The sequence below is a fragment of the Medicago truncatula genome, chromosome 2 (genome assembly GCF_003473485.1).
Source record: "Medicago truncatula cultivar Jemalong A17 chromosome 2, MtrunA17r5.0-ANR, whole genome shotgun sequence".
NCBI lineage: Eukaryota > Viridiplantae > Streptophyta > Magnoliopsida > Fabales > Fabaceae > Medicago > Medicago truncatula.
Window position 1 is genome coordinate 50561762 of NC_053043.1, and position 25367 is coordinate 50587128.

A 25367-nucleotide genomic window follows, 5' to 3' on the forward strand; every position below is an offset into this window, starting at 1 on the left:
TATTTTTATATTAAAGTATAACATTTGTATATAATTAAGTTTATTAAGTAACATGATTATTTTTTGTTATAATATATGCAGTACATTGATGGTGTCAAGTGTGTGACATACTCAAGAGATAAACTAAGAGAAATCCAAGAATGGTGTCAGTTCATGATCAGCCTAAAAGTTATATGATATTTTTATGATAAGGTGAGTTTCATGTTTCTAAATATATTTGCTAGAAGTGGTAGTGTTTTTAATTTATAATCTTTCTTTAATTTGTACTCATGATGATCAGTAGTACTTTGAATTTGTCTCTAATACAATATAATTGTTTTTTGCTTAATGGTGTTTTCTGCTATATACGCAGGTGGTGAAGAGTGAACGAAATTTGGAAATAAATAATAATGATTTGCCTGCTTGTTTTGGATAAAAATGTTGAGACGCTTAAGTATCAAAGAATAAATTTAACAACATATCATGGGTCCGAGTACAGGTTTAATAATATAACATAACAACCTTAAAAAATTGGTGTCTGAATAATATAAATAATTTAATTGATACAAACTTATTTTATTGTTTGTAGTGTCCTCGCCAAGAAAATGGTATAGATTGCGGGTACTTTGTGATGAGGTTTATGAAAGAGATTCTCATTTCAAAACTAAACGAGATTCCAAAGCTGGTATGTTATTTTTATATTAAAGTATAATATTTGTATATAATTAAGTTTATTAAGTAACATGGTTAGTTTTTGTTATAATATATATGCAGTACATTGATGATTTCAAGTGTGTGACATACTCAAAAGATAAACTAAGAGAAATCCAAGAAGAATGGTGTCAGTTCATGCTCGGCCTAAAAGTTATATGATATTTTTATGATAAGGTGGGTTTCATGTTTCTAAATATATTTGCTATAGAAGTGCATGGTAGTTGTTTTAATTTATAATCTTGCTTTAATTTGTACTCATGATCAGTAGTACTTTGAATTTATCTTTAATATAATATAGTGTTATTGCTTAATGGTGTTTTCTGGTATATATTAATTCAGGTGGAGGAAAGTAACGAAATTTGGAAATGAATGATGATTTGTCTGCTTGTTTTGTATAAAAATGTTGAGAAGATCAAGAAGATAGATGAAGACTGCATGATACAATAGAAGATTTTGATCTTTATGTTAACTAATTAGTTGTGTAACTCATAGAGATCGATATCTATGTTACCATATTAGAGGCCATACATTTCTGACTTTTATGCTATATGTACATACATTTTTTTATGATATATGGTTAAGTTTTATTTGATAAATAATAGTCCCAATTATAACGTGCCAAAATTATATATATTTCCATTTAAATTTCTGACTTTATATATATTTTACTTTAAATTAATAAAAAACGCTATCTGCGAAAGAAAGAAAAATTGACAATAAAATAAAATAAAATAAATGCTTCTCCTAGCGCTTTGTTTCCTTTATAAAGCGTTATCTAAACATATTGTTACATAGCGCTTTTAATACAAAAGCGCTGCTGTTAAACTTGTCTTAAATGGCGTTTTTCGTAGAAAGCGCTATCGAAGGAGAACCATTGCTAGCGCTTTTTGACATAAAGCGCTACATAAACCATGCTTTAAACCTGTCTTAGATGGCGTTTTTCATAGGAAACGCTATCGAAGGAGAACCATTGCTAGCGCTTTTTGACATAAAGCGCTATATAAACCATGCTTTAGCTAGCGCTTCATACAGAACAAAAGCGCTATATTTCTTTTACCAGCGCCATCTACAGCGGCGCTTCAAAAGCGCTATCTAAAGCAAAAAAAAAGCGCTATATAAGACCCTTTTTGTAGTAGTATGTGAGCAAAGTGTTATACAAAGTCAAGTAGAAGCCTCAAACTACTGATATTGATATGTCTAATTATGAAACTTCGAACTTAAATTCAAGTTAGAGTTGGTTGTTGAAATTTGGGACCTAACTCATCCTTACAAAACCAGTTTGTGAGGTGAGGATTGCACTCACTTACAAACACATTGTCAGGCTATCACCTATTCGATGTATGACTCTTAACACACCCCATCACGACCAACACTATTGGGCTTGGTTCATGGACATAAATAGTGGGTGACCCGATAGGCGGAAACCTGATAGCAGGTGGTCCAATGGATCTTGGAGAGACTCTTGATACCATGTTGAAATTTGGGGCCTAACTCATTATTACATGACCGGCTTGTGAGGTGATGATTGCCCCCACTTACAAACATATTGTCAGACCATCACCTATCCGATGTAGGATTCTTGAGCAGAGTGTGAAACAAGGTCAAGTACTCGGGTAGAAACATCAAACTAATTGAAGATTTACATGACCGTCCCTTAATAAATGACCCAGTTGACAATATACATTATTGACTTGACATACTTTGACCATACTTTTCTACTAATTCACAAAGATAAATAATATCATGTAAGATGTTGTTGGATTCGTCTCGATGAGTATTTTTAAAATATTAAATTTTTATAATTTTTTTTAGTAGAGAATTGAAGATATCAAAGATAAAACATATGCATTAATATGTGTGTCAGAGTCAACTAGGTCACTTATTTAGGGACGGAGGGAGTAATAAAGGCAACCTCACCACACTACTATGTAGTACGTGCTAGTGAGTTGAACATGCTGGATTGCAAGATTAAACAAAAGTTGGTTACCTTCTCAATAAAAATAATAATAAAATGACAACAAAGATAATAGTAATAAGAATAATAAAAAAAGTAGCAAATGAAAAAATAATTTAAAATAAAATACACAGTAACGTAAATTTGATTTTCTACGATATATTTTAAGTTTGATTTTTATATATAGGCTTTTTGTCAATTCATAAAATCAACCAATTTCTCTCTCTCCTATTTCTCTAATATTTCTCTTTTATCAAACAATACATCAAATCTAATCTATTTCTCACATATTTCTCTTTTCTATCACTCACTCTCACCTATTTCTCTCTTCACAATTTCTCTTCCAAACCAAACACACTCTTAAAGTGGACAATCATCGTAGAGGTCCACAAAAGATACACTTATTTTTAGTTTTAATCATTTAATCTTTTCAAATAAAAAAAGAAACTATTGAATCTTGTAGGTTCAATGAATATAATAGTAAATCACCAACATTTAATTTATTTTACCTTTTCCCTCTTCATCTTCATCTTCGTCATCATCATCGTCTTCACAAACTTCATCACATTCGTAAAACAAAAAAAAACAAAAAAAAAGAATCCCAAAACAAATGGAAGGTTGTTTTGTTTTTATAGTTTTCTATTGATTCCACTACTCCAATACAACAAATATGAAGGTTCTTACGAATACTTAGATAAGAGTGATGTTATTTATCAAGAATTTTTTTATCTCGAGGGCACCACTAAAATGTTTTAGCCAATCAAAATTCTGCTTGTCCACAAATCATGGGAATGATGGGTGAAATATAGGAAATGTATTCAACCGCTACACAGTCGTGAAATTCTCGCTATCCCATTCCTTTGCTATACATATCATTTCCCCTTGGATAATTATACTTTTTTTTTACTAAAATTAGATAATTATACTCCCTCCGTCCCAAATTGTATGTCGCTTTGGAAAAAAAAAATTGTCCCAAATTATATGTCGCTTTACAATACCAATGAAATATTTATGTTACTTTTCCTATTATATCCTTAACTATTAATTACTCTCTCTTCTTTCAATTATTTCATTTATCTTTTCCATACCATTTATTAGGGATAATTTTGTAAAACAACTCATAATTTCTCTTCCCCACGCAATATTAATTACATTTCTTAATACATGTGAAATGGCCAAAACGTCTTACAATTTAGAACGGAAGGAGTATTAAATAGCACGCGCACGGCGCACATACGTATATAGTACGATAGATATGTTAATAATTCAAAAATTTAACTTGATTATAAAACAAAGTATACTAAATCATCGTTATAAAGTGTCATGCTCGTAAACTTGTATCAAACTTCATAAATTACCCCATCAAATCATTAAAAAAACAAGAGTTTCAAAAGTTTTTTTTTTTTGTGTATAATTTCAAAAGTTTTTGAAGCTGTTAAAAATTTACAGTAATATTAGTCTGATTATGTCCTACTTGTTGTGTGTATAGTTGTCAAGGGGTTAGTGTCGTGATAAAAGTAGAGCGAGCAACCTTATTTAGAAAAAAAAAAAAAAAAGAGGTCCTATTTGTTGTATGTTTCATATATATATATATATATTTTGACACGTATCAATAATATTTTTTTCGTTGGACGAGAAGTGACTTAAGATTTAGTCTTTGTAAATAAAAAACATTTTTTTTTATCTAATGATTTGGTGAAGTAATAATATTTACTAAAATTTTCTTGTTCTAAAATAAATACAAAATATATAATTCATTATTTTCCTGTCCTAATAGTATAGTTATTCATTTGGGGTTGGCCTAGTGGTTGGCTTGGGATCTTGGAGTTTGCTCCTCCAGAGGTCTCAGGTTCGATTCCCTCTGGAGCCAATTTCGGTGGGCTAAGTCCATACAGAGCTTGCTCTGGCTTTAAATGGGGCCCCCGCAAGTGGACGGTGGGATTGGTCCCCTCGAATTAGTCGATTCTTGATCGGATACCGAGTTTTCAAAAAAAAAAAACAACTTATATTCTTTTTAATCTAATGATTTGGAAATTAAAAGTATATAAAATTTTCTTCCATTTCTTTCATGGTGAAAATGACATTCACTTTCTTCCCATTGCTTTCAAGTCTCCTATTTATTATTTAAATTAACGTGATTTGTTTCCAAAGTAGTAAACTCATGTGTGTGATTTATGAACAAAAAATAACCGTGTGCCGAAAATAGGGTTGGAAAACGTGGAAAACTATAGGTAATGTAAGTATGTAACCATTAACCAAACATATTCATTCTCTTTGCAGTTTGCACACATAATGGACCACTTGAGAAAGATTCTCTTGAGACTTTGGCTTTCAATCGCTAAGGTTTTGTTTGGGAGTTTGGAGGGGAGGTCTTTGAGGGATTGGAAATATATGGAAAAATAGACAAAAAATTCACATTTTTTAAAAGAACAGTTTTTTTTAGAGAAATGCCAAAGTGAACAAACTAAAGACCAAACATTCTCTTTTTTTTTCCTTCATAATTTAGAGAGGAAGCACTTTGTAGGAGTTCTTTTTTCATAATCTGCATTTGGCTTTACTATCATTTTATTGAAATATGATGAAGAAATTATGGTTTGTACAATGTTTTAATAATATATTAAATTTGGTCTTCTTCTTAAAAAAAAAAAAAAAAGATTAGATTTGGTGTCCTGAAATTTACAACATTCAAGCATCAAATTATATTTTATTATTACATTTATATCTTTCATAACAAATTTTATTCATTATTTTAGTTTACAATATGAGATATAATTTAATTTTTCTTATATATTATTTGTTCCCTCATATTCTGGAAATGGTTGGTATAAGTATAATAATAAAATAAATTCCAAAAATTCATCCAATTGATTTGGTCAACACCCCAGTATAAAATAATTCCATAAAAAATTAAAATTATACTTAACTAATCAAGTGCCTAAAAAGGTAACTAATTAAGAAAAACAAAATTAGAAAAATATATTGTAAAAGTTAAAACGAGTGTTGGAAAACTACAGTACTATACACTAAACATTTTTCTCTTTGCACACATAAATTAATGGACCACTTGAGAGATTCTATTACCTAATTCAATTACCTAATTCTTCAATTCAATTACCTAATGGACTGATTTGGCCTTTGTAGTTGTTACACTTCAATTCAATTACCTAATTCTTCGACAAGTACTTTTAACTAGAGTTAAGTGACCATCATTTCAATAATTCATAATTGAAATTATGATTTGTTTCTTCGTTGAATTAAATTGCATTGCATGTTAAATTGTTATTGGTTTTGTACGTAGTATTTATGTTTCTTGTTTGATTTTTCTTTGAACGTGTAAAACCTTACACTTTTTGTGATGACTCTCTATTTATGTATGTATGAATGCAGATATGAAGAGCTTTAAAACACCTTTCTAGGGTATTGTAGATGATTTTAGGGGAAGAGCAGTACACTATAAAGATGATTGGATTTCTGGTCTCACTTCTGGAACCGGGTAAGCTTATTTTATATATAAATTTATTCATGTTTGTATGTATGTATATATGTATGTATGTATTTTCACCAAAAAAATTCATGCATGTGTGTTCATGGTTTGAAATTGTCAGTTACTTTGAGAATTTTAATATTGCGACGTTGGCAAATGCAGTTGATACGGCCACAGTTGCCGTTGTAGAGACGTTTAAAACCTCTACACTGCCGCCACAATGCAATTGCAGACCGTGATTTAGAACTATGTGTATAATCATGTAATGTAATGTAACGATAATAATATTAATGTAATGACAGGATATTGGCACCGACTATGTATATTTTCTTTGCTTCTGCTCTACCTGTTATTGCCTTCGGCGCGCAGCTCAGTAGGGAAACAGGTTGGTTCATTCTTTCTTGATCATTATGTCCTTTCACTCTGACCTAATGCACTCACTCTATGCATAACTTTTGGTATTAAGATTGAACAATTTCTTGCTTGTATTTTGTAGATGGAAGCTTAAGCACTGTGGAAACACTGGCTTCTACAGCCATTTGTGGAATCATACACTCCATTTTTGGTGGACAACCTCTCCTAATACTAGGAGTGGCAGAACCCACTATCCTTATGTACACATATTTGTACAATTATGCCAAAAATAAGGAAGGTTTGGGAAGAGAACTCTTTTTGGCTTGGGTAGGATGGTAAGTATAACATTTCCTACATAACCCAACTTAATTAAGTGCTTATAGCATAACTACTTATGTATAAGCTATTTCTATAACAAAAGATTTTCATATAATTAGCTATAAGTTGTTTTCATAAGCTCTCCCAAGTGCTTATGTAATTAGATAGACTAAATTAAGTCAATCAAAACAGGCTTGAATTTCATGTTTTAATCATTTTCTAATGGATGTTATTAACATTTCAGGGTTTGTGTATGGACTGCTCTATTGCTATTTCTTTTAGCAATATTCAATGCTGCCATTATCATCAACAGATTTACAAGAATTGCTGGCGAGCTTTTTGGCATGTTGATTACAGTCTTATTCATTCAAGAAGCTATCAAGGTTAGTTCCTGATATATTAGTTTGTTTTTGGTGGTATCAACTATCAAATGAAACATGAATTTGGCATAACACATAAGAAAAAGACTTTGATATATTATTGTATTGAATCTTTAGGGAATGGTAAGTGAGTTTGAAGTTCCTAAAGAGGGGGATCCAACATTGGATAAATACCAATTTCATTGGTTGTATGCAAATGGATTGCTAGGAATTATATTCACTTTTTGCCTTCTCTATACTTCTTTGAAAAGCAGAAGAGCAAGGTCATGGTTATATGGAACAGGTTTGTCAAGAAAACTCTTGGTGATAATTTGAGGCTTTGAGCCATCATTAGTGGATTTGGATTCAGCCACATCTTGGACTGCCCATATTTTAATTTCTTTTAAAAATATCGAACTTGAAGTATCGACTGTCCAATTTTGATCTGACAGTCCAGATGTGGCCATCTATATGCAGTCATGAGGTTGCGACTGCACACAACCCGGATCAATCATTACCATGGTTGGAGTAAGGAATCTGACATTGTTTGTTTATTGAGCAGGTTGGTTGAGAAGTTTCATTGCAGACTATGGAGTACCATTCTTGGTAGTGGTGTGGACAGCTTTATCATTTACAGTAGTAGCAAGTAAAGTACCTTCTGGAGTTCCAAGAAGACTCGTTGCACCTTTGGCTTGGGAATCTGCATCATTACATCACTGGACAGTAATCAAAGTAAAACAACTTATAGCTTATTGAAAACCATTGGACTTTATTATATCTTTTGTTTGATAAATATCTTACACATAAGCGCTTTAACTAAGTTGTTTATCCAAACATGACGTAGTTTTGGAAGTTACTGACATAATTTCTACTGCAGGATATGGGGAAGGTTTCTCTGGAACATATTTTTGCTGCTTTTGTTCCAGCCTTAATGATAGCAGGGCTTTACTTCTTTGACCATAGTGTTGCATCCCAACTGGCGCAACAAAAGGAATTCAATCTCAAGAAATCTTCGGCATATCACTATGACATATTGTTACTAGGTTTCATGGTATATATTTATATTTTATATATGATATCTTGTATGGAGTTGTTTAATTGTCACTCACATTAATGATACCAACCGAACTAATGCTTTTCTTTGAATCAAACTTTTAGACTTTGCTTTGTGGACTAATTGGTTTGCCTCCTTCAAATGGAGTTCTGCCTCAATCCCCTATGCACACCAAGAGTCTGGCTGTTCTCAAGAAACAGGTGTGTAAATGAGTATCGATACTTGTAATTTTGTATTGAGTAACAAGATTGAATTTGATAGCAAGGGTTTGTTTGGATTGACTTATTTGAGCTTATATATTGGTATAATCACTTGTGAGACAGTTTGAGAGAGATTATGAAAACAAGTTATGACATACAAATAAGCTGTTTTCTGCTTACTTTCATAAGCTCTCAAGGTTACATGGTATTTGAAAATAATCTGACTTCATCTTTTTTTTTTTAGATAAAATTTATATGATAAGTGATTATGTTGTAAACTCTTAATTAAGTTGTTTATATACACAAAGCCTGAATATGGTGATTCATTTTCCTTTGAATGGTAGTTGATCCGGAGAAAGATGGTTAAAAGTGCCAAGGAAAGCATACGGAAGAAAGCTAGCAACTCTGAAATATATGGAATGATGCAAGCAGTGTTTATAGAAATGGATAATGATCCTAATGTAAGCCTACGCCTTCTGATCCTCTTATCCTTTTGCCAATAAATATATTCAGCAATTGTTTTATGTTTTTTATTATATGTTCATATTATATTCTGATCTTTGCCCTGTCCTATAAAATTCTTGCTCCGAACCTGCTATCATGGAGATCAAACACGACACGAATAATAACTAAATTACTAATTGTTCCTGAACATGGTTCTGCAGAATCATTCAGTGGTAAAAGAACTAGAGGATTTGAAAGATTTTGTCCTAAATGGTGAAGATAAAGGAGACAACAATAAGAGCACATTTGATCTTGAGAAACACATTGATACATATTTGCCTGTAAGAGTAAAGGAGCAAAGAGTGAGCAACCTTTTACAATCACTCTTTGTTGGAGTAGCAGTGTTTGCTATGCCTGCCATAAAAATGATACCAACTTCAGTTTTGTGGGGATACTTTGCTTACATGGCTATTGATAGTCTTCCAGGGAATCAGTTTTGGGAAAGGATATTGCTTCTTTTTGTAAGACCTAGTAGATGGTACAAGTAAGTGAAAGTTACTTTGATTTCACCATTTTAACAAAATAGACATGAAGCATTGAAATAGACACAAACACCGAACACGACATTCACACATCGGATACCGGACACATCTTTATTCTGAAGTGTCAGTTGTTATTGATTTCTGGTTCTAAAGCCAAACCTATCCTTGCAGGTTGTTGGAAGGTGATCATGCTTCCTTTGTTGAGTCAATACCATTCAAACATATAGTATTGTTTACACTCTTCCAATGTGTGTATTTCTTGGTTTGTTTTGGAGTGACATGGATTCCAATTGCTGGAATGTTGTTCCCTTTGCCATTCTTTTTGCTGATCACATTGAGGCAATATATACTCCCCAAGCTGTTCAGTCCAAACCATCTTATGGAACTAGATGCAGCTGAGTATGAAGAAATACCTGGTGCTCCAAGACTAAGTTTCAATATATCCTACAAAGTATGCTATGCTTAATTTTATCATTTCTTTTATTTGCTTTGTCTGCAGTCACGATTTCACGCTCACGAAGTCAACACATTGGTAGCCATTAAATCGAGATCGCACGTTGCAGATTTCAAGCTCGATATTTTAGAGTGAAAAAAAATCAAAACCTGCTTGCTTTCTACACCGTTCGAACCCGATCCAAGGACTACCGATGTGTTGACTTCATGAATGTGTGGGATTGTGATTGCATGCAATCCGAAGCCTTTTCAATATGTTATTTCATCTCAATTATGTTTTACACAATAACCTAGGATATTAAAGAGTTCTTTACTTTTGTAACAGGAGGTTGAATCTGTTGGCGTGAGTTATGCCTCTGATATATCATGAGGAATCATAGGGATTTGATTTGTAATCAGAAATAATTTACCATTATTTCAGTCTAGTAAAAATAGGTTTTTACTTGTATATATAGAATACCTTTACACTCTTGTAATGTAGATTTGGAAAGAAATAAAATGAGACCTACTGTATCAGTTTAACATGGTATCAGAGCTTCCGATCCAAAACCTAAAATAACTCTGAAACCCTAAAAATTCACCTCCTTCCATGGCCGACTCTGATTCTAATACGGAAGACACATCATCGTCCTCCATCCTAGCTGAATTGACGGCGAAAATGACAGAAGTTTTGAACCGAGCTGCAGCCCCGTCACAAGTTAATGTTAATTCTGATCATACGGTGGTGGCACCAATCGGCATCAAATTAGACGGCAACAACTACCCACTCTGGTCCCAGGTTGTCGAGATGTATATCTCAGGCAAAGACAAACTGGGTTATATCAATGGAGATCTTCCTCAACCTCCTCAAACTGACCCTACTTTTCGACGTTGGCGGACTGACAACGCGATTGTAAAAGGATGGCTGATTAACTCTATGGACACCTCCCTCATCAGTAATTTTATTCGATTCTCCACAGCCAAGTTGGTGTGGGACGCAATTGCAACCACGTACTTTGATGGCAGTGACACCTCTCAGGTGTATGATCTTCGGCGTCGGGTAAGCCGTCTCAAGCAGGCTGGTGGATCTATTGAGAAATATTATAATGATCTCCAAGGACTTTGGCGTGAGATCGACTTCCGTCGTCCAAATCCGATGGAATGCCCCATTGATATCCAACATTACAACACCCTCCTCCAAGAAGACCGAGTATATGTATTTTTGGATGGGCTTGACGACCGCTTAGATAATATTCGGAGCGATGTTTTACAGATGAAACCATTTCCAACAGTGGAGCAAGCCTATGCACATGTTCGGAGGGAAGCTCTGCGTCAAGCGGTAATGACAAACAACTCTGATGAAATACCTGGAGCAGTTCTTGCATCTAAAAGTCTCAGATTACATACCGGCAAAGCGAGTTCCAACTCAAAACATAAAAGCTCATACATCGGTACTAAGTGCTCTCACTGTGGTGGAACAAAACATACACGTGAAACATGCTTTAAACTTCATGGTTATCCAGATTGGTGGACAGATTTTCAAGCTCGAAAGCATCGAGATACAAGCACTTCTGATAGCGATCCAGGAACAGCTGCTGTAGCTTCTGCAGAACCACATTTGTCACTCATTCCATCATCAAGCTCCCACCTTACACAAGGTAATGCTTTAATTTTCTCTAATCCTGTTGACGACCGCAATGCTTGGATACTTGATTCCGGTGCTACCGATCACATGACATTTGATGTGGCTGATTTTTCTAAACGCTCAACTCCTCGACGGAAAAGTATTTCCAACGCTAATGGTGGCTTATCGTCGGTAACAGGGGCTGGGACTGTGATGTTATCACCCTCTCTTTTACTATCTAATACGCTGCTTGTTCCATCTCTCTCTCATAAGTTGCTATCCGTGAGTCAAGTTACAAACGACTTGAACTGTGTTGTGCTGATATATCCATCTTTCTGTTTCCTTCAGGATATTCTCACCAAGGAGATCATTGGGCGTGGTACTAAGAAGGGGGGGCTCTATTACATGGAGGATTTTAGTGTAGGACAAGCACACCACATGCGCCACCCGGAAAATCTTAAAGTGGAACAGATTTTACTTTGGCATCGTAGGCTAGGCCATCCTTCATTTGGATACTTGAAACATGTGTTTCCTGATTTATTTACTGGTACATCATTGTTGGACTTAAAGTGTGAGGCTTGCATCTTAGCCAAGAGTCATAGAGTCAATTTTCCATTAAGTATGAATAAGATTGATGTTCCTTTTGCTTTGATTCATTCTGATGTATGGGGTCCATCCCCAAAATCCTCTGTCTTTGGCTTTCGTTGGTTTGTGATATTTATTGATGATTGCACTCGAATGACTTGGATTTACTTGTTAAAACACAAGAATGAAGTGTTCCACAAATTTCAACAATTCCATAAAATGATTCAAACTCAATACTTATCAAAGATTCGTATTCTTCGTTCTGATAATGGTGGCGAATATGTGAATCAACAATTTCGTGAATATTTCCAACAACATGGACTTATTCACGAAACCACTTGTCCACAAACTCCCCAGCAAAATGGCACCGCAGAACGTAAGAATCGTCATATCCTTGAAACTACTCGTGCTCTTTTACTTGGAGCTCATGTGCCTAGCCACCATTGGGCTGATGCTGTTACTACAGCAGTGTATCTCATTAATAGGATGCCAACGAAGGTTCTTGATTTTAAGACTCCGCTGCAAACTTTGTCAACATTTGTGTCACTACCCACAATACAAATGCTCCCACCTCGAGTCTTTGGTTGTGTTGCATTCGTTCACCTACATAAAAATCAGCGAACAAAACTTGATCCTTGTGCCATTCGCTGCCTGTTTTTGGGGTATGGTGTACACCAGAAAGGGTACCGTTGCTTTGACCCTATCACTCAGCATACATATGTAACTATGGATGTGACTTTCCTCGAATTCGACACTTTCTATGCACCTCCCTCATCCAATTCTTCTCTTCAGGGGGAGACAAGAGAAGAAGAGTCGAATTGGATGATGTTTGACTGGTTCAATCATATCGATACACCATCTCATGAGGTTTCCGATGAGGCTCCTCAAACATTTTTCCCTTCTCCAGAAGTTGAAGCAACAAACCCCCCTCTCTCTCCAGTATCCAATGACTCTTCTTTAGAGAATATCGTTGAGGTTAGCTCTCCTGTTACTCTTGATAATAATGTTGATATCAATGTTGGCTATGAGCTTCCTTACAGGCATAATCGGGGGAAACCACCAAAAAGATACTCTCCTGAGGTGGAAGACCAAAGATCGAGGTATCCAATTACTAATTATGTCTCTACAGAGGAGTTGTCTGAACCTCTTAAGAAGTTTGCAAATGAGCTCTCATCACATAGTGTTCCTACCAATGTTGAAGAGGCTCTTGAAGACCCGAGATGGATTCAAGCTATGAATGAAGAAATGGAGGCATTAAATAAGAATACAACATGGAATCTTGTACCTCTACCAAAGGGGAAGAAACCTGTAGGTTGTAAGTGGGTTTTCTCGATCAAGTATAAAGCTGATGGATCTATCGAAAGGTACAAGGCAAGACTAGTGGCTAAAGGGTTTACACAAACATATGGTGTAGACTACCAAGAAACCTTTTCACCTGTAGCTAAGTTGAGCACTGTAAGAGTCCTTCTATCTCTCGCTGTAAATCTTGATTGGCCATTACATCAATTAGATGTAAAAAATGCTTTTCTGCATGGATATCTCGATGAAGAAATATATATGGATATTCCTCCAGGATATATGACAAGTTCTAAGACTGAAGTGGTGTGCAAGTTGCAACGTTCATTGTATGGTTTGAAGCAATCCCCTAGAGCATGGTTTGGGCGATTAAGCTTGGCAATGAAAAAATATGGCTTTCAACAAAGCAATGCAGATCATACTTTATTCTTAAAACATCGCGAAGGTAAAGTTACAGCTTTGATCGTCTATGTAGACGATATGATCATTACCGGAGATGACTCTAAGGAAATAGAAAGGCTTCAAAAGCAATTGGCAACAGAATTTGAAATGAAAAATCTAGGAGGGCTCAAATATTTTCTAGGGATTGAGGTTGCTAGGTCCAAGCAAGGCATCTTTATATCTCAACGGAAGTATATTCTAGATCTTTTATCAGAGGTTGGATTACTAGATTGTAAGCCAGTAGATACTCCAATTATTCAAAATCACCACCTTGGAGAATATCCAGACCAAGTGCCAACAGAGAAAGGAAGGTACCAAAGGTTAGTTGGAAAACTTATTTATCTATCTCATACACGACCTGACATAGCCTACGCTGTAAGTGTAATGAGTCAGTTCATGCACAATCCAAGTGAAGATCACATGAATGCAGTAATTCGGATTCTCCGGTACTTGAAATCCTCGCCTGGAAAAGGATTAATGTTCACAAAAAATAATCATCTTCAGGTTGAAGGCTATACAGACGCCGACTGGGCGGGAGATATCACAAGTAGGAAATCCACTTCAGGCTATTTTACCTTTGTTGGAGGGAATTTGGTTTCATGGAAAAGTAAAAAACAGAAGGTTGTAGCATTATCAAGTGCTGAAGCTGAATTTCGGGGGATGGCTAAGGGTCTTTGTGAGCTCCTTTGGCTGCGAAGGCTATTGACAGAAATTGGATTTGCTCCAAGTTGTGAAATGAAACTATTTTGTGACAACAAGGCTGCTATAGACATTTCTCACAATCCGGTTCAACATGATCGAACCAAACATGTGGAAGTAGATCGGCACTTTATTAAACAAAATCTGGAGACCAAAATAATTCAATTTCCATTTGTTAAATCTGAGGACCAGTTAGCAGATATACTCACAAAAGCCGTATGCAGCAGAAACTTTTTCAACTCACTTGACAAGTTGGGCATTCAGAATCTCTATGCACCAACTTGAGGGGGAGTGTTGGCGTGAGTTATGCCTCTGATATATCATGAGGAATCATAGGGATTTGATTTGTAATCAGAAATAATTTACCATTATTTCAGTCTAGTAAAAATAGGTTTTTACTTGTATATATAGAATACCTTTACACTCTTGTAATGTAGATTTGGAAAGAAATAAAATGAGACCTACTGTATCAGTTTAACAGAATCACCTAAAGTTGGATCAAAGGAAATAGGTAATGCTGAAATATTAGATGAGTTAACCACTAACAGAGGGGAGTTGAAGGTCAGAACTATATATGAGCTTTAGTGAGGAAAGAAATAATCAGGTAACCATAATTCAAATGTTGTTTCTTTGGATGAATTTGAGTTAAATAGTTTTATTCTTTCTCTAAAGAGATGCATCGTTTTTAATGATGAGTTTTTGCAGGTTTATCCTCATAAACTTGATTCAAACTAGAATGTGATATTACATGGTAACCGTGACTGTCCAATCCAATGCAACTAATAGAGTTTCCTCCTCTTAAAGAATACATCCATGAAGATCAAGTGTTGCAATATAAATTTTCTACGTGATGTTAGTGGAATTTGTAAGTAACATTAGAATATAAGTAGTGAAAAGTTGGTACTCTAGTTACATATATATTATTCCCTATGTGATGCTTCCATAAAATTTTGTTAATAGATCTAGAAGTGTTAAATGAGCCTAGTCCGAACTAAATTGTGGGTTGGCTAAACAAAAAATTTGCTTTTAATAATTTTAATCTAACCTGTCCTTGATATTGATGGATTGGACCAACCACGGGATAAAAAAGTATATACTTAATTGCAGTTTTTGTCTTTTTATTTTTCTAAATCCGAGATTTCGATCTTCCATTTTCTAATCTACAATTTTGGTTGTGATTAACTTTGTTAGTCATTAAATTTTTGTTTGTCGATCAATTTGGTCCTTAAATTATTCGAAATAGTTTTAGAGCCTCTCAATTTACTTAACTTGCATCAAATAAGTCCCCTTCATCAAATTTTATGATTAAACAATTTGCAACATTAGACGTTAATGTGTCATTCCACGTATGCAAGACTATTTTACAAATAAAAAAAAATCATCAAGATATTCAAACCCAAAAACACATCAATCAACGTTAGTCCATCTTCTTCCACTCAAAAATTTATTTGATGAACTCATTCTATTATGCGCAATGGCTTTTGTTAATAGGCATGAATGAAAATGTGAAGCAACCGTTAATTGTAGGTGAATCAACCCCTACCTAACAAATGAATATCTTCCACTATGCTATTCTTTTTGTTACAATATATGGAATAAATTTACAGAACTTGTCCAATAAATCCTGGGTCGATTCATTATTTCCTTTACATCATCCTTATGAATATGAATGAATACACAACTTGGTGAAGTTAGAATAAGAGACTTCCGATCTTCATTAATCGAACGGTTAAAATATTTTTACCGTGTGAATTCAAGTCCTACAAATGCAGTTTCATGTTGATGACCAAACAAAAAACATTTTTTAGATGACTCCTTAATGCAGAATGACCTTTGATGAGAAGGATGTGTACTTACAATATCGACTTGGTTCATTATTTCTGACCCTGACGGTGTTATAATTAATGGTGGGTGGGAAGTTTGAGTGCCAGTTTAATGTCCTGAGAGCAAAAAAGTCTCCTCCAGTCATAGTGGATTCTGTCATGGAACCATATTGTTCCTCTGATTCATATTTCAGAAATTGCGGTTGTTGATTAGACAAAGAAATAAATGTGAGTCTTTTTGTTCCTTCAGCTCAGACAAGGTATAAGTATAAGGCATAACTTATCATTTTGAAAAACAGAAGGAATGTTCCTACAAGTATTATATGCATGCATTAAAAAAATCAGCTCACAATCGCATGTCTATGGTGCAGAATAGAGTTTAACAAGTTGATTCTAACATACAATAAAATTCTGTTGGATTCATGTGTCCAATTTGCAAAGCAAAATCTTTGGTCAAATCAATGTGTTGGACAATGGATCAACAAATGCTGGCAATTTTTTATGCTCTATAATTTGATGATTTGTTAAAAATGGTTTCTGTTATCTTATCTGCTAACTATTATTTTGTCTTCCTAACTGAAAGACACAGTAGTCACTACTTTATTTTTAGTAGAGTGTATCATTATGAGATTTCAATATCTTAAAATATGCTCTAGTGTCTGAATTCGTGGATTGGATTATTGATTGTTTATATTAGGTACTAAAAACTGTCTCTTAGGAATGGAGTGATTAATTAGGGGCTGGAGCAGTTTGTCTGTGATTGCGGTGGTGTAGAATCGGTGTTTGCAAGTGTTTGCTATTCAATTTGCAGGTGACTCAACTCAACATATCTACTGCTTTTTTAAAGGGATTGGTTGGCACATCTAGATCAATTCATTGGGTCGTTTTCAAATAGAATGCTTGTGTTTTGAGTATTTGGAAAGCAAGAAATGGAAAACTATTTCATAACAGACCATTTAGGGTACACGTAAGTTGGCTGAGCAGGAGAAATTGAATAGTCTTGATTATAACATAAAATATCTCAATGATGCTTGAATCCAAGTGCTAGTTTGGGGTTTATTTGACTGTGTTTTCTGCTGTCCAAAGTAGCGATACATTTCTGATATGTCGCAGTTTATTCTGGACAGATTTCAGGTCTGTCATAATTGCTTGAGATGTTTTGTGTGGAGATCATTCTTTCTACAGTCTGCCCTGGTTGTCATGCATGAGGCTATTCGTTTGTTTCTTTGCATTGTAATTCTTTTCGCTTCCGTGTTAAGCTGGTTTTGTAGCATCCTTCGTAAGTTAGAGTTTGACGGTTCTATTCTTTCTGCAACTTTGCAGACTGGATATTTTGTTCTAATAAATTTGTTTGCTTCTACATAAATGAAATTATCCTTGAATCCATACGCAACTAGTCTGTAGTGAATGGTGTACTCAGGCTTCGGGATTCACAATTTTCTTTTTTTGCAAGGTGTGTCACACCTGCGTAATTGTTTCTTGCCAGCATGTGAGTACCTGACACCGTATCACCACTTATACGATAACACAAGCGGCAAGCATTGTCATTGTTGCCATCGATGCCAGTGTCATTGTCGTTGTTGTCACTCCTCTCCGGAGTGAGAATTGGTTGCTGCCACAACCTGAAAACCACCTCAGCAAAATCACCATTTATAATTGGCAGATTGATAGTTAGGTCGAAAATGGAGGCTACACATCCACACTTTAACCACATGGAGCGTTGTGATGTAAGATCACACTTCCAGTACTACCATCAGAGTCAATAATAGTAACAAATTCATGTAAATTGTTATCTTAAAGATATAGCATGGTTAAAATTTTGAAGAAAAAAAAAATTAAAATTCAAGAGAGTAGCACTCATTTCTGGGATTTGCACGAGAGATGTGTTGTACACTTTAGCATTTTCTTTTTATTATATAGAAGTGCATTTGTTGAGAGGATTATATTGATAGAGATGAAAGTAGGTCGGATTAAGTTAGACTTTGATTTAAATAGGTCTAACTATTTTAAGAGTAATGATTGAAAATTTTATAGGGACTAAAAGTTGAAGGAAAATTTTAGAGGAATTAAAACAAAAAATTGGTATATTTATAGGGACCAAAAACATATTTAACCCTACTTTTTTTAAATAAACTAATAACATATGATTTTGTGAATCTCGCACCATACTTCTTTTCATAAAATGCCATTTTTCTTCTATTGTTGCTGTTGTGGGACTTTTGAGTTTGACATCATTTAAGAGACAAGGTAGACACTTCTCGTTGTAAAGTCAAAAAAAGAAAAACAGCAGGTAAAAGTAAAATTAAATGAGAAATCAAAAATGATTTGATTTCCATGTTCATTTAAGAAGTATTATAAAGCTTTTCTTTCTTCTAAAGAAAGCATCAAACAAAATTCATAAACCCATATATTTTGGATTCGCTCTTCTTTGGAACGGGTTATGGATGTTGATGATAAATGAAACGCTGCGGTGGAAGCTCATCTCGTGTTCAGAATCCTTGTAATGAAAGGCGAATAAAACACAAAATGGTTTATTTGATTGGTGTAGAATTGTGATGAAGATCTGGTACTGCTGGGTTTATAATTGTTGTTGATTTTTTAGACTAAACTAAACCCTAATCCTCTTTTTATAGGTACCGAGATTTTTTTGTTTATTTTCTCACCCTGTTTTATGTATTTCAACTTCTTTTCTTTTTATTATTTTATTTTCTTTCTTTGCTTGGATTATGGTTTTATATTCCTTGCTAGCTCATTTTTTAATTTGCAAATTTGTGCAATATAAGACAAATGTATATTCTCTCAAATAAAATAAAAAAGATAAAATTCCCGTGAGTTTAGCTCAGTTGGTAGGGATATTGCATATTATATGCAGGAGCCGGGGTTCGAACCCCGGACACTCCACTTCTCCACAATTAAATTGTGTGAGCTCTAGCCACTAGGCTACTTGACCAAAAAATAAATAAATAAATAAAAAAGACAAATGTGTATGTTACCGATACATATTATTTTTACTCTTTTTTAATTTATCTATCTATGTTTGTAAATTTTTTTATGGTTTGATTTCTTGTGGTAAAAAATGAATCAAAAATTGGGCTCAATTGGTTAACGGACTTAAAAACAATAATAAGTGTGTATCAAACATCATCTATTTAAAAGAAAAAAATACAACTGTTTTATACTTCACAGTAATTCAAACTTTGAAGTTCTACTTAAATTTTAAAAAAAGTTTAACAATTGTAACATATCTACAAAAAATAAATTAACAGATCTAAAAATAACATACAATGATATAAACAATTATAGAATATAAATATATAATTAAACATATCATCATAATATAAAGAAAAACATATATTCAACATGCATTTAAAAAAATAAAAACATACATATTCAACGTATACTATATACATATAAACTTGAAATATATAATAACATACTACCTCCGGTCCTATTTATAAGAGAAATTTAGGTCAACAAAAGTGAATGTATTTGGACTGAATTTTTAACTAGATACATCAACTTTTGTTGACCCAAAATTCTCTTATAAATAGGACCGGAGGGAGTATATCCTAAAACTTACATATTCATGTGTAATTATCAGATTTCTTGTGGTTACACACCGTGCGTTCCTCAGGTACACTAGAGAGAACAAGAATACCAGCATCAACAACAGAGAATGCGATTTAAATATCTAAGGTAAATGTGGGTTGGAAACCGGTGTCTATCAGGTTAATCTGTAAAGACAATATGCATTATAACTAAATCAAGACAATATGTGGGTTGAGACCAAATTTAGGATCAAATTATACCGTTACCGTCTCAAAATAGTTGTTTAATTTGACTTTTACATGGGTATTTAGGAAAGATTAATAGTATTTTTCAATAGTAGTAAAATATATATCATTTACTAAATCACTCTTATTAATAATAGTTAGTTGAATAATTATAGAGGATTGAAATGCAATAAATAAAATAATGTTTATGAAAAAAAAAAAAAAACAAATGTTGCATTAATATTGTAAAATGGTCAAATAATTTGAGATAACTTTCTTTTAAAAAGAGGACACATAAAAAAAGAGAAATACTTTAACTTATATCAAGTTGTTAATGATAGTAAGCTAAATTAGAGACCTATATTAATCCCTGATTTTTTTTGGTTACAACATGATAATAATAAAAAAATAAAAAAAAATAAAAAAATAAAAACAACCCAGCACATAAGTTGTTTTTAATATGACTTACTATCAAGTTAGTGTATTGATAAAAATGACAAAAACACACACATTAAAAATTGAAAACAACAACCCAGCACACAAACACACACATTCATTATATTAGGAGTATATCATTACTACCTCAAATTCGTTGCTCGTGTGCAAGGTATGTGTCAACCTTAGTTGTTCATGATGATAGGGTTGGATGTAATCCCTCACACCTTGGTTCCTATCTCACTCTTTTCCTTTTCCACTAAAATCGATAGATCTTTGATCCGACCCAAGAATAAAGTTTTCCTTTCTTCTAAAGAAAGCATCAAACGGAAGCCAGAAACCCATACAGTCCGGATTCGTTCTTCTTTTGAACGGATTATGGATGTTGGTGATGAATGAGCCGCTACAGTGGAAGCTCCTCTCGTGTTCAGAATCCTTGGTAATGAGCAGTGTATGAAACGCAACATGGTTTATTGATTGGTGTACATTTGTGATGAAGATCTGATGTTGTTGAGTTTATAATTGTTGTTGATTTTTGAGACTAGACTAAACCCTAATCCCCTTTTTATAGGTACCTAGATTTTTTTGTTTATTTTCTAACCTTGTTTTTTGTATTTCAACTTTTTTTTCTTCCTTTGCTTGAATTATGGTTTTATATTTCTTGTTAGCTCATTTTGTAATTTGAAAATTTGTGCAATGTAGGGCAAACATGTATGTTACCAGTAATTATTTTTACTCTTTTTTATCTATCTATTTATGCTTCTGTGTTTGTGACATTTTTTATAGTAAAAAATGAATCAACAATTGGGCTCAATTGGTTAAGGACTTAAAAAAAAATAACAAGTGGGTGAACTCAAATCGTTAAATTTATTTCAACATTGTTTGATGAGTATGAGTTATGAATTTTTATTATCAAACCCATTTGATTCAGATACATAAGTGTGTGGGTTCTTATGTGAAATGATTTTCATTTTGAGGGAGAAAGTCAACTATAAACTACCACACGTTACGTCATGTGTGCTTACGATTTTAATTTGCATATGTGTATTTCAAGGTGGGAATGAATTGCAGATGATTCGATAGTTTACTTGAATTATAGTAGAGACCTCAACCCGTTGCTTAAAAAATTATGATTAAAAATGCATTTTCATTAAAAAAAATTGTTTAAATAATAATTATTAAAAAAGAAAATGTTTTTTAAATAAAACTTAATTTCTTTTTTGTAATAACAACAATTTTTTATTATTTAAAATTCTGTTTCATTATTTAAAACGTTTTTAAACAATAATAGTTTTCTTTAAAAAAATAAAAAAACAAACGTTTTTAAAAAAGTAACAGTTTCTTGTAAAAAAAGGAATAAAAGTTAAAAAAAAAAAAAAAATTAGAATTCTGGTTTTTATCTTTTTTTTAATATTTTTTGTCCAATAAATTGTTTAAGTGTATAAAATATCATCTATTTAAAAGAAAAAAATACAACTATTTTATACTCCACAGTAATTCAAATTTTGAATTTCTTTCTACTTAAATTAAAAAAAAAATTCAACAGTTGTAACAGATCTACAAAAAATAAATTAACAAATTTAAAAATAACATGCATCCAAATAACAGTAAAGTCAATTTATATATAGCTGTCCTTGGTGGTTATTTTTGTCGATGTGGGACTTTTGAGACAAGGTAGAAAACAACAGTAAAGTCAACGAAGCAGAGTTAATGTCCATGTTTGTTCAAGTAAGAAGTATTTTCAATTATTATTAGTGAGGTAAACTGAGGAACATAGAAGAAGATGAAGAATAATCAACCGTTATGGATTGGTTATCTTCCATTTTTTCAATAATAACTCTCTCCCACTCAGAGTTTCAACTACAACGCCGGTTCAGTATGGAAGAAAGCCAAATAGTGGAGAGGCTTGCAAGCTTGGAGCATACATATTTCATACGTAATACTTTTCTAATGTGAAACTCAAAAAATTGAACTTTTAATTTAGAAAGTGCTAGACGTATAATTTTTACTTAATGGATCTGAAATAATTTTATTTATAGATGTTAATTGTTAGACATATGGCTAGATTTATAATTATAAACCACCGTCGGGACTCAATGATATTGTATAGATTAATTGGAAGCTAATAGGTACAATAGATCTCTCATTATTTTTGTACATAGAAAGATATCATAAATGAAAGGTGAAGGTATAATTAAAACACTATAAGTATATAATCAATTAATAGGATGCATAAGAGAAATATTTAACGAAATCTTATCCTAACACAACATTTTAATATGTTAAGTTTCATGATTTTTAACTCATTTACCTTACAAACAACTATTCAAACTCTATCACTAAAATATTATTGAACAGTTCAAATATTATCAAGTCTACATAGATATGATAACTCAAAATGTTTTGATAGTCGTTATAGCCATCAATTTGTGATATTGAAAAAAAGTTAAATGTCTTTTGTGGGATAAAGGTTCTAATAATAGAGAGATTAGGTTGATGGCATGGGAAAGGTTGACATGTCCTTAATCAAAAGGTGGGGTAAGTTTTTGTAACTTTTAAGCTTTCAATAAGGTATGGTGGAAAAACAAGGGTGTCTTAAGGATGTCTTAAGAGGAGTATTATTAATGAACTTTTTTCAGCATTCATTTAAACACACTCAATTTTATTGAGTGAAATTAATGTGAATCCTACACTTTAAAAATATAATTCACTTAAAATGGTGGAACACATATGTTTCTTCCAATTAAAAAAAGTGTTTAAGTGAGTGTTGAAAAGAGAGTATTTTAGCATTTATCGTATCTTAAATATAATGTGGATATGAGTTTTCATCTTGAAGCGGGTATTGTTTCCTTGGGTTTTTGTGTTTAAAACAGGGAAGGGGAATTTATTCTAGCCAGAACAAAGTTCAAAAAGATGTCGATTGTCGACAATTGAAGGGGAAACAAATGTGTTATTTGAAGCAATTCAGATGCTTATCAACAAGAACAAGATGGTTATCCCTAAAAAAAAAAAAAACAAGAACAAGATGGTTAGATGAGAGCGAGTGGTGTTTGAGAACGATTCTCAAATTTAAATAGAATTTATTTATTTTCGCTCATCTGGTGTTTGCGAGTTTAGTTCAATAACTTTTACCTTATTAATAGCTAGTTTATCTCTACATTCTAACTTTGAGGTAATATTTCCTTACAAAAAAAAAAAAAAAAAAAACTTTGAAGTAAAATTTATTAGACGACAAACGAATATAATTGCTCATATATTTGGGAGGATAGCTATTTCTTAGGCTATCGGTCAATGCATCATTGAGTTTAAACTCCTTTTTAACTATTAATATTGCTCATTGGCCGAAGAAAAAAAAAGGCCATGGCGACGGGATGTTCAAAACTAAATAAAATCACATGCAACCATGATATTTTTATTTTTTTAAAATAATACAACCATTTTTATCTCAAAAAGGTAATTTAGAAAAAGTCAAATAAATAATGCAACCATGTTAATTGTGTCCTAATTTTGCCATGATATTTTTATTTTTTAAAAATAATACAACCATTTTTATCTCAAAAAGGTAATTTAGAAAAAATCAAATAAATAATGCAACCATGTTAATTGTGTCCTAATTTTGCCATGTTATTTGTTCAAAAATACAATTATTCTCTAACCTGCTACTAAGTCAGCTTGATTTTCTTGATACCCAATTTTAACATCCTAAACATAATTATTATTGCTTCTCCTTTTGATTAATGATATGAATTAAATTATTAGTTTTTTAAAAAGAAAATTCATGGTTATAGGATGTTCTAAACTAGTAAATAAAATCACATGCAACCATGTTAACTGTTGCCTAATTTTGTCATGTTAATAGTACAAAAGGCAATTATTCTCTAACCTGCCACTAAGTCAGCTTGATTTTCTTAGATACCCAATTTTTTTTTTTTTTTTTTGGTAGATAGACGAAATGGCAAAGCAATTATAAACTCACACACACAAGTGGAGGTACCGGGGTTCGAACCCCGGTCATGGCATCCGGCCTAACAATTTCGGCATTTTTGCCGGTTGAGCTAGGACTTCTGGATCTTAGATACCCAATTTTATCATTCTATTAAACATAATTATTATTGCCGACCACAAAACAAAGAAACTAATGGAAAAATGAAGAAATAAAGAACAGCCACCATATGTAGGCTAGAAAAAGGGACATTGAGACTAAAATAACTTTTGCAGTCACATGGGTTGCCTAGGATAAGATATTTGATATGGATCTCTTTTTCATTTCCCATCTTCATTATTTCTTTTCTAATAAAAAAAAATTAGGGAAGACTCATTTTCATGCAATGCAAGTTCGGACATACTTTTTAAATGATGTGACTAATTATGAAACTTTAAGTTACAGCTGATGTGAGCAAAGTGTTATACAAAGTCAAGTAGAAGCCTCAAACTACTGATATTGATATGTCTAATTATGAAACTTCGAACTTAAATTCAAGTTAGAGTTGGTTATTGAAATTTGGGACCTAACTCATCCTTACAAAACCAGTTTGTGAGGCGAGGATTGCACTCACTTACAAACACATTGTCAGGCTATCACCTATTCGATGTATGACTCTTAACACACCCCATCACGACCAACACTATTGGGCTTGGTTCATGGACATAAATAGTGGGTGACCCGATAGGCGGAAACCTGATAGCAGGTGGTCCAATGGATCTTGGAGAGACTCTTGATACCATGTTGAAATTTGGGGCCTAACTCATTATTACATGACCGGCTTGTGAGGTGATGATTGCCCCCACTTACAAACATATTGTCAGACCATCACCTATCCGATGTAGGATTCTTGAGCAGAGTGTGAAACAAGGTCA

At 33.1% G+C, this 25367-nt stretch overlaps 1 protein-coding gene and 1 long non-coding RNA gene across 2 annotated transcripts; both read left to right on the plus strand.

Annotated features, from left to right (window-relative positions):
* Positions 1–85: 85 nt before the first annotated feature.
* On the plus strand, positions 86–1242 carry LOC25481271 (uncharacterized). Its single transcript, XR_005644034.1, has 5 exons — positions 86–192; positions 353–478; positions 569–664; positions 754–867; positions 1033–1242. It is a non-coding gene; the product is annotated as an uncharacterized lncRNA (long non-coding RNA).
* A 4826-nt stretch (positions 1243–6068) lies between these two features.
* On the plus strand, positions 6069–15518 carry LOC120578279 (boron transporter 4-like). Its single transcript, XM_039830926.1, is given in 15 exon segments — positions 6069–6140; positions 6434–6516; positions 6628–6820; positions 7048–7186; positions 7301–7466; positions 7725–7894; positions 8040–8213; positions 8321–8416; positions 8761–8877; positions 9082–9404; positions 9574–9853; positions 10277–10280; positions 14961–15052; positions 15054–15083; positions 15185–15518. Coding segments are annotated over 14 exon segments (1881 nt in total). The 5' UTR covers positions 6069–6140; positions 6434–6449; the 3' UTR covers positions 15215–15518.
* The last annotated feature ends 9849 nt before the right edge of the window (positions 15519–25367 follow it).